We start from the raw sequence: 10,121 nt of genomic DNA on the forward strand, positions 1-10,121 counted from the left end.
CCGACTTGTGACGGGACGCGACGGGACGGGCGGGTAGGATGAGGAGGGGAGGGGTTGGCTGCGACGTCACACCGCACCGCGATGAGGTGCGGAGAGAATAGTGGCGAAGAACGGACAGGTTCCTGTCGGCCCCGAAACCACGCCTCCTCGGTATTCAAGTCGCGTCGATAGCGATCACGGCGCTACGAAAATTATCTCTCTCGGGAGGACCTAGCCTCGGAGGCGTTTTTTTTCAAAACTATCGCATCGAAAATAACTGTACTGTTTTTCGCTTCCCCGACGATCTCGGGCAAACTGGTATTCCCATTGATGTGTTCAGGAGGGAGGGCCAAATTCATCAAAATTAAAAAAAGAAAAAAATTAAAAAAATAAAAGTTAAAAATAAAATTATGATTTACAAAATCTAATATTTTTCTCATTCAAAATTAGGAAACGAAGAGATGTTCTAAGCTCTAAAATATTCAAAATAATAATTCATTAATGCAAAAAATTGCTATTTATGTGTTAACAGATTGATATTCGCCCTCCGAAAATCTTGGATACATTCATGATATCTCACAAGGATTTCTGCGTCCCCATCAATTTGGAAGAACAAAAGTGAATCGAAAATTGCAATTGTTGTAAAAAAGATATTAAAAAAATTAGAAAAATTGTTCTCGTTTCTAATCTATTATCTTTTAAAATACGCTTTAAAATACGTTATTTGTAAAAAAACGTCTCGAAGATATGATAATTAGAAGCGAGATATTTTTCGTGCGAATCCTGAGAATTGCAAAATCTAATAATTGCTAAATGAAATAATTGCTAAATGAGTTACATTAAAACTCGATTTTTTTGTGTCAGTGACTATAAATATTTTTTATTGTGTTCGAATAAAAGGTATTATATAAAAGGTATTATGACTCAGGATAGAAAATTATAAATTAATTTAAATTTCATTATAATTTTATTTAAATTGTTATCATAAAAAGAGACAAACGATTAATTTAATCTTTATCTTAATTTTACTACGAAAATGTGAAAAGAAGTTTCTTGATTGTAAAATCGATATCAGTTGATGAATGTAATACGTATGTCTATTTTTACAGGACAAAAAAGCAGCAGATATATCTCGAGATAAGAGATCAAATTCTAGCTCATTTGTCGCCGAGATTCCGTCGTTCTTTGGATCGTTTCCGAGTCGGCGTCGAGGGAGGATAGCGGGGTGACGAGTACTGCTTCCTGGAAACGTTCTTTTCTTTTCCAAGAAATGGGGTGGTCAGGCTCCGGATTCTGCGTCTCTTTAAAAGGCGCGCGCAGAAGCTATACATCTTTTTTGTGTATAATATATGATGTTTCTAAATATCTTTGTATCCAATTTTATCTTATTACCAAAATGAATCCATATCATGATAAATGAAAAGTTCATATATGTTTGTATCCAAAAAAATACACAAAATAAGAAAAATTGTTGAAAAATTAGAGAATCAATGCCAAGTTACAATTTTCAAAAAAATCACAAAAAAGTTATAAATAATTTTACGATGGTATGATTTGGTTTATATAAACTTCTTTGTGACGTGCATTACTGTAGAAATTTATTAAACACAAAATAAAAAATGAATGAAAATCTATAAAAATCTATAAAGATAAATATCTATTACGATATGATAAGAAAAATTAAATTACGCATTAAAAGAGCTCTGTAGGGCCTAGGAATCATGTCATCGTACTACATAACTGACTTCGTCTCATTTCGCTTCTTCTTCGATAAGCATAATCGTTCGTTCGTCTATTGACGCTCATCCGTCCTCCTCCCTCTACTACTTCCTTGTACTCGAAAGTTTCTTTCTGGTCTGTAGCCGCAACCTGGTCGATTCTCAAGTGACGTCACATTCGCTCATCCATCCCTTTTCATCTCGTAGTAACCGTGACCGTGATACTCAAGGTCTCGCGTAAGCGCCTACACGTTACTTGGAAAAAGTGTAGGAGTGATGAGAGAGAGAGAGAGAGAGAGAGAGAGAGAGAGAGAGAGAGAATTCAAAAATAAATCTGCATTTGAGAAAAATAGGAATATATCAAACTTATCATTTATAGGCGAAACTTAAGAATTTTCAAGATAACATAAATATGTAAATCAGAGAAAAATATATTAAAATTTAGTTTAATATATTGCTAAGCGATATTAAAATTTGTATATAAATTTGATCTATTAATAAATATCATCTTATTATCTAAAACAATCTTTATTTTAAAAATACATATTCATAGAAAATTAGATTTTTTTACTAATAAATTATTGCATGTCATATTCTGTAATAATAAGTTTTTAAAAGTTCTGTAGTTGTATCTGATTCATTTTGTAAAATTTTTATAGTTTGTTTTTCTATAAAAATATAAACGTAATAAATTAATTACTAGGTAAGACTTCATCTCTTCTATTTCTTAAATTCTAAAAATATATACATTGAACGAAAATCTTTCTTAAATATAAAGCTAGGTGAATAATGATGCTCACTGAAAGCTAAGAAAACTTAGTTTCCATTGTCGCTTTTTAAGTTTTTGTATTCACGTACTACATTTTCAACTTTTGCAAAAGCTTGTAAAAAATCGTCTTCCTCCAAACCAAACTGTTTATATTGATGCAAAAAAGCCGCAGATTTGTAAGAGTTCCATGCTTTGTCTAGATATATGTCCAATGGTCGATATATCTTGGAATTATTGCTAACCAACGCTAGGAATTTGTCCCTATTTAAAAATCTACGTTCCTGATGCAAATGAGTAAACGAATTCAGAGTAATCCATTCTGGATACAGATGTCTTTTCTGTAGATTTTCTGGGTTTATAACATCATTCTTCAATGATTTGCCACGTGTTACAAGAATATTGGACACACAAGGGCTGTACATATGAGATATTATTGTTTTGCTTAATGTAGGGTTTGGTGCCTTTAGTTGTACGTTCGTTAATTCCGCTTGTAAATTTGAAACTCGAAGCGTTTGCTTCAGATGTTGTACATATATCTCCCACTTGTGCGTAGATTCATATTGCAAAGATGTCGCAGGAGTATGTGGTGTACTCTTGATGGTTACAAATCTAAAATTGGGATATGCAGCTATTTTGGACAATAAAAAATTCATGTTACACTTCACATTGTGGATAGGTTGAAAAACAGCAAGCAGATTTTCAGAAATGATATTGTTCATGTCATGCAATGTCGTATTAGAATTTTTCAACAAATTGGTACACATGGAATGCATCTGCTCGTTCTCGAGTAACACAGAAAGATCGGCTCTATCTGAAAACTTGGCTAGAGTCAGCATAGTATTGTAATTCTGGGTACAAACTTCCCCAAATGTAAACGGTAACACAATTGCAGCAATGATGGGTTTGGTCTCATATTCCTCACGTAAAAGTTCTACCATGTAGCTTCCGATACCAGATCCTGTGCCACCGGCTGAACTAAGAAGCAGGAGAAATCCCTGGGAATGATCCAACTTCTCAATCTCTTGTCGTGTAACATTCAGCACCGCATTTGACAGATGTAGACCGTTCACCATGTAGCCATAAGCCCAGTTGTTGGCAGAACCACCATCAGACTGACAAATAATATTACTCGTTTGATAGACCCATGACGCATTTACATTCTTGCATATCTTGTTCACAACCTTGTCTTCAGTATCGATGAGAATCGCTTTTGCAACATGCTGTCCGTACTCCGTGACGCCGTCGAACCATCTTTCGATTGTGCTTTCCGTATACTCGTAATTCGCACCATAAGAGACGCCGGTATTCGAGCATTCGATATCAGAAATTACCTTTGAGAACAGATTGTGTCCCAGTTGATTCCCGCATTGTCCGAATTGCAACGTGAGCATTTCCCACGATGCATATGATTCAATGCTATTAACATTAACAAGTCCTTCCACGAAAAATATGATCTATCTGTCAATATGTATAAATTTCTTAACCTGCAAAATATTTTTAATACAAAAAAATTTTTAATATGTCCTGTTTTTATTTCGATCTTATTTGCTTTTCAAACCTTACAGAAGATAATCATGCTGTCTTCAAATCTGCTATTAAAAAGCTGTAGCTTATTAAAAAATCAAATTGCTTGAGGCGAAACACTTTCTGAAAAATTAATTAAAAAGAAATTACGATTAAAACGAAAATCCTTTATAAAAAAAGGAGACGTTAAGTCGATTACTCGCATTTCTCGAAGTTATTGTTGCCGCTTTTCCGCGATGCTGATTGGTTCTTTTGCTGCGCTAATTCGTGAGTTACTGTCAATTTATGACAATTTGTAAAAGGCGGGCGAGGTTAGTAGTGAATGAAATTTTCGATTTTGAACAAGGACAAAGATAAGATGAACAAGGATGAATGAGTTTCTATTTTTCATCACGACGGTACATCGCTACCATCACGAATAATATAAAAATATATAATATGAAAAGCTTAGTGACGCGTAGCGCGCGCCTGTATGTCTAGTTATAAATAAAAGAGCACATATGGGTGGTGTGTGTGTGTGTGTGTGTGTGTATTATATATATTATATATAGTGTGTATGTGGTGTGTGCCATAGGCTGGAGCATGAATTTCATTTATATTTATTTACTCCACGTGACTTTAAGCGGTGTCTACAATGAAACTTGAGAAATTGGCCAACAATCGATTATTCTTCTATAAATCCATTATGATTGGCCAATTTCTTAAAGGTTCGGCAGGAGAGATTATGGAGACTTCTATCGGAGATGAATTCTTTTTCATCCATATTACGGCCAAAATACTGCGAAAAAAGCTATATAATTATGATATTTATAATCAGAATATTTGCCTGACGAAAGCTACAGAGCGATTTTTCTAAGAAAATGTGTGAAAATAAATAATTTATTTTATGCGTAAATAGATTTGCACTATAGGACAATAAGATGCAAATATTTTCATCTATTGTAAATTTTTTTTTTAAAGTCAAATTGCAAAATCCCGCTCTGTAGCAAGAGTCATAATTTTATAAAAAATACGTAGAAAAAGGCTCATGGCAAAATATTACTTCTATGAGATGATATATGGGTGTACTCAAATATATATCTGCACTGTAAATAAAGAGATAGTTACATTTATTTTAATTATTTAAGAGCTAAATTGCAAAATTGGCTCTGTAGGTACCTTCGTAATTGTAAAAGAAATTATCTTAGCAAAGTTTCATGACGAAACATCGTTTCTATAAGACAAAATATAATTGAGTACAGATACATCTGCACTGTAAATAAGAAGTAGATAATCATTTTAGATCAAGTCGGAGTTAAGGCCATTGCACGTGAAAAAATTTTAGTGGTAGGTAATCGTAAAGTCGTAAGCGAATTGACGAACTACAATCGATTATTTTTAGACTGTAAGGAGAATAATTAATTCTGATTGATCAATTTGTTTATGATCTTACGATTAAAATTTTTTTAGTGTCAGTCCACAATAAGTATTTAATCTTTAAGTTGTAAAAAATTGCCAATCATAATCGACTATAATATAATCGACACTATTGTAGACGCACAATGCGAACAAACCTAAGTATCGGTCCACAATAAGTATTTAATCTTTAAGCCGTAAGAAATTGACCAATCATAGTCGATTATTCTTTTCATATTCGATTATAATTGGTCAATTTCTTACTTCTTAAAGCTTAAATCACCTATTGTGGACCGACACTTATGTTGATTCTCAAGCCATAAATGTGATTTGTCTTTGATTGCAGGTTAGGAACTCGCGTGGTTTCCGACGAAACGACGATTCTTACTTATGTCTGATTGCACGATAATTAAACTATAAAATGTTTAATAGTGTGAGGCGAAGACTGCTCATCTCGGTTGGGAATTTCTTAGTGCGGTCTGTTCATGAGGAAGCTCTGTCATCATCCAAACTCCGTTTCAGTGCGAAAGCACATTTGAATAACGCATATAGACGACTTTACTCTCAGATAGCAATCAAGGACCAAAATGTAACGAGTGCCGACCTGAAAAACTGGAATGATAAATTGAACGAGGAGAAGCTGCACGCATTTCTGGCCGACCCCGAGAACAACAAACGCTTTCAAATATTAGAACTAGAGGTTGACGTTTTGCGGCATAATGCCGAGAAAGTTCCAAATAATATTACAGCAACAGATTGGTTGATGCTATTAGACATGAAGAGCAAGACAAAGAGAAAGTAGGTTTTTTATTTTTCCATTTTCATTTCAGGTGTTTCTAAATTAAACATTGATTTCCTCTGATTAAGATGCGTTTCTCTTTTCATACAGAAAATATCTTGACTTTTTGTGGACTAAAGAGACATTAAAAGAAAAGAATAAAGCGAAGAAAGAGTTGAAAAAAGCCGAGTTTGCTAGAAAAAAGGAGATGGAATCTGAGGACACGGGTGAAATGAAATATGGACTCCTATATAATACATTATTTATGCGTATCTATGAATCAACTATTAACCGTTTCTACAATGGCAAATTAATTCAGAATATAATGTTTGAACCAAAGATAGTATTTGATTGTGGTTATGATGATTACATGAACCAACGGGAGATACATAATTGCGCCAAACAAATATCCATAGCATTTGCCGATAATCGTATTCATGTTAATCCTCTGTGCCTTTATCTATGCAACTTCAACTACAACGGATTACTTAAGCAGTACCTTCATCAGAATATACCTACTTTGTTAAACGATGATTTTCCAGTGGTTATAACATCACAGTCTTATTTAGATATATTTCCAAAAAATCAGTTGGTATATCTTACTCCACATTGTCGGACGGAACTAACTGAATATGATCCAGATATGACCTATATTATAGGTGCATACATAGACAAGGTAAATTGAAGAGATAACAAATTTTTTTTATAATTAAACTGATACACTTGTATTTAAAATAAAATAAATATATGTTTGAAGTGTGATGAAAGAGACTCTTGATGCAAAATAAGAAAGAACAGATGAATATATTAAATCAAATTTTTGTTTATAGGCTGATTCACAACCATTATCTTTGGCAAAAGCCAAAAAGGAAGGCATTTGCATGGCCAAATTTCCTATAGATAAGTATCTTAAGTGGGGTAGTAGTTCGTCAAAGAATCTCACGATCAATCAGTCGTTGAAAATAATGTTGGACCTGAGACACACGAGAGATTGGAACGAGGCATTGAAAAATGTGCCAAATAGAAAATTAAAGTCCACTAGAGTATTAATGTTAAAAAGAAAAGTGGAGAAATGTTTATTCCAATCATCCACTCAGTCTAAACCTAATGTTTTAAAGGATTTTACGTTCCAGAATAAAAAAAAATATTAATCTTTAATTATTGTACATATTAGATTGCAATAAATTATATAAAGAATTTAATTATAGACCTGTTAATTATATTATGTTCCTTGTATTTTATTTTTAAGATTAAAATTAAAAGCTTCATAGGATTTCATAATATAAATTAGATTAATAAATAAATAGAATCAAAATCAATTCCTCAGCAAGCAGGATCTTGGTTGCTAAATTTCTATGTATGAAATAAAATTCAAATTATTTTTTTTTATTACCAATTACGTGCCACTATTTTTAGCAGACTTACAACGTGGTTTTCTGTAGTCAATAATCAAATATCTATATCTAATATCCTTTTAATATCTCTTATATCCTAATAAAAATCATTTTTATTATTCCCCCCCCCCCCCACAGGAAATATATATTGCGAATTGTAAATTAGATTTATATGAGATTATTTGCTTTCTTGAATTTATCGAATTCAATAATGAATTGTCTGAACTATGTATTGCATGATTTTTACAGACTTTTATGTTCATCCTGTTGTTTTGTTATCAAATGCAATTATGATAAAAATCTCATCTAAAAGATAAAAAGAACTAACTTGTCTACTCTTTGTTATTTTTGAGTTTTAACAGAGAGAAGCTTAAGAGCCTATTCAGACAAACTTGCATAGCAGCATAACCATATGTATAAGGAAAATTACCCAATCGCATTTCTATCATAAAGATACATGTAAAATGCGATTGGATAGACCCTGAAGCCTAGTCTACAATGACATAACATAAGGCTATAAGGCTATAAGGCGTGGTTGTAAGACTCTACTTAAATGAATTATTTTCATTTCTTATGCTTAACAATTTTTATGTATAACTGTGCTGTATACTGTGACGTAAGAGGTTGTTAAGCATAAGAAATGAAAATAATTCATTTAGGTTCTTACAACCACGCCTTACAGCCTTACAGCCTTATGTTATGTCATTGTAGACTAGGCTTGAGAGTGGTCATGGCCGCGTTTTAGCTGGAACTTTATTCGCGTAGGTAAGGTACACGATTTTGTGGTTCTCTTCCGTGCTAGACACAAGAGTGATAAAGACGGACGATATGGACACGACTGTCCGTCTTGATCACTCTTGCATCCTCTCTGCTGCTTTCGATTATTTGAAATTGATTATACTGAAATTCCAGATGGCGTTACCAACGCTCGTGGGTCCTTTTGTGAAACAAGGTTAAGTTCCGACCTCCCGCTTGGATTTAAACAATTTAATGCAACAATTTAATTAATTGTAAAAAAACTTAACTATGGCGGGAGGAAAAAATAGTCAGACTGGATTTCAACCGGTAAGATAATAATACATAAACTACCAGAAATTAATAGAGCATAATATGTCAAAGCACTTGTGATCTAATCTGTTTCCTGCTTTTTGCCTTGTTTTGCAAGGATTCTGATGTTCATATTACTTATGAAGAGCAACAAAAAATTAATAAATTCGCCAGGCAAAACGCGAAGTTAGAAGATTATAAAGAAGAACTTAGAGTAAAGCAGGTAATTAAATTAAAAGAATCAAAGATTCATTTTTTATGACTATTGACCTTATTTGGTCAAGAAAAAGTTTTATGTAATTTATGGGCAATAATCGGTCATTTGCAATCAATAGAACGAATTGAAGAATTTGGAGGATGCTTCCGATGAACTGGCTCTTATGGATGATGATGTAAAAATACCTTATTATATTGGAGAAGTATTTGTCTATCATTGTCTTGAAAAGACACAGGTGATCATATAATAATTATAATTTTTAACAATATTTATGTCAGAAATCTCAAATAGTTTAATTCTTACTTTTATTCAATTTTATGCTGTTAATATTTTTATTTCTGTATCCAATCAATACTTAATAGATATCTTTTTTTCTTAGAATTCTTTGGAGGAAGCTAAAACTAAGAAAAAAGAAGAGATTGTGAAATTAGAAAACAAATGTGCAGATTTGAAAACCATCATGAGTGAATTAAAAACACAATTGTACGCAAAGTTTGGTAGCCGTATTAACTTGGAATCTGAAGAATCAGAATAATATTTTTTTTTTCATTTTTCTTTTTTCTTCTTTCACATGTTTACAACCATTATGTATTGAAAATTTTATATTATTCGCCGATAAAATTTTGTTCATTTAAATTATAGTTAATAAATAATATGTACATACAGTCACATATTTATGAAGTGCTAATATATTAACTGTTTGAGTATCGCGATGCGATTAGTTTCTGCCAGTGTACTGTTAACTGTACAATTACAAACAGAATTTATTTCTTTTGCTTGAAACTTTTGCTTTCTAATTATAATAATTCTTGATATAATATCCATATAAAATATGAATAAAAAATCAGAATGATCATGCCGCTTGACACTTTTCGGTCATATTTATCACAAATAGCTATGGTACTCGGGCAATTAATATGAATTCCCGAAATGCTTTACCTAAATACCTCATATGTTTACTTGCAACCATATGTTTCATAAAAATTAGTTTTGACAAACTTGTATACCAAGTAATCTTGGCCTTGTAAAATTTTTCCTATCAAAGCTAATCCTAATTTCTTCACAAAATGAGTTACCACAATTACCTTTCACTTATAAATCGATATCTCGTAATGTAATAAAAAATAAAAATAAAATAAATCTATTCAATTTATTATTTATTTTTTTTAATTCTTTCTTTAACCTATGCAAATGTTCGATATTAAAAATAACTAAATTTATAAAAATATTGATCGATAATAAAACGGATTAGAGCATTGCCAAAGGTAATTAACTAAAATTACCAATGGAACTGAGCCTA

At 32.2% G+C, this 10,121-nt stretch overlaps 3 protein-coding genes and 1 long non-coding RNA gene across 10 annotated transcripts; 3 read left to right on the top strand and 1 right to left on the bottom strand.

The window, feature by feature from the left end:
- The first annotated feature begins 48 nt into the window (after positions 1–48).
- Positions 49–2,274, top strand: LOC148936754 (uncharacterized). Of its 5 annotated transcripts, none has more exons than XR_016139314.1 (3): positions 49–150; positions 512–597; positions 1,089–2,274. It is a non-coding gene; the product is annotated as an uncharacterized LOC148936754 (long non-coding RNA). The 5 variants fall into 5 exon arrangements; XR_016139318.1 differs by having other exon boundaries at positions 74–297; positions 512–893; XR_016139317.1 differs by having other exon boundaries at positions 74–297.
- Positions 2,207–4,490, bottom strand: LOC105430205 (tubulin delta chain). Of its 3 annotated transcripts, none has more exons than XM_089077063.1 (3): positions 4,030–4,490; positions 3,648–3,950; positions 2,207–3,578 (listed from the first exon to the last, which is right to left on the bottom strand). In XM_089077063.1, exons 2-3 carry the CDS (start codon positions 3,855–3,857, stop codon positions 2,514–2,516), a joined length of 1,275 nt encoding a protein of 424 aa, XP_088933189.1. In that variant the 5' UTR covers positions 3,858–3,950; positions 4,030–4,490; the 3' UTR covers positions 2,207–2,513. The 3 variants fall into 3 exon arrangements, with proteins under 3 accessions (XP_088933189.1, XP_088933188.1, XP_011641940.2); XM_089077062.1 differs by having other exon boundaries at positions 2,207–3,950; positions 4,030–4,113; positions 4,194–4,489; XM_011643638.3 differs by having other exon boundaries at positions 2,207–3,950; positions 4,030–4,113; positions 4,190–4,489.
- A 1,247-nt stretch (positions 4,491–5,737) lies between these two features.
- Positions 5,738–7,365, top strand: LOC105430204 (mitochondrial ribonuclease P protein 1 homolog). Its single transcript, XM_011643636.3, has 3 exons — positions 5,738–6,183; positions 6,275–6,839; positions 6,994–7,365. The coding sequence occupies exons 1-3, from the start codon at positions 5,807–5,809 to the stop codon at positions 7,312–7,314; spliced, it is 1,263 nt and encodes a 420-aa protein (XP_011641938.2). The 5' UTR covers positions 5,738–5,806; the 3' UTR covers positions 7,315–7,365.
- An 829-nt stretch (positions 7,366–8,194) lies between these two features.
- Pfdn4 (prefoldin subunit 4) lies at positions 8,195–9,494 on the top strand. Its single transcript, XM_089077359.1, has 5 exons — positions 8,195–8,322; positions 8,470–8,622; positions 8,723–8,827; positions 8,940–9,056; positions 9,201–9,494. Exons 2-5 carry the CDS (start codon positions 8,584–8,586, stop codon positions 9,354–9,356), a joined length of 417 nt encoding a protein of 138 aa, XP_088933485.1. The 5' UTR covers positions 8,195–8,322; positions 8,470–8,583; the 3' UTR covers positions 9,357–9,494.
- Positions 9,495–10,121: the final 627 nt, after the last annotated feature.

This window comes from Pogonomyrmex barbatus, unplaced genomic scaffold, assembly GCF_055798465.1.
Source record: "Pogonomyrmex barbatus isolate J1 unplaced genomic scaffold, ASM5579846v1 scaffold2, whole genome shotgun sequence".
Taxonomy (NCBI): domain Eukaryota; kingdom Metazoa; phylum Arthropoda; class Insecta; order Hymenoptera; family Formicidae; genus Pogonomyrmex; species Pogonomyrmex barbatus.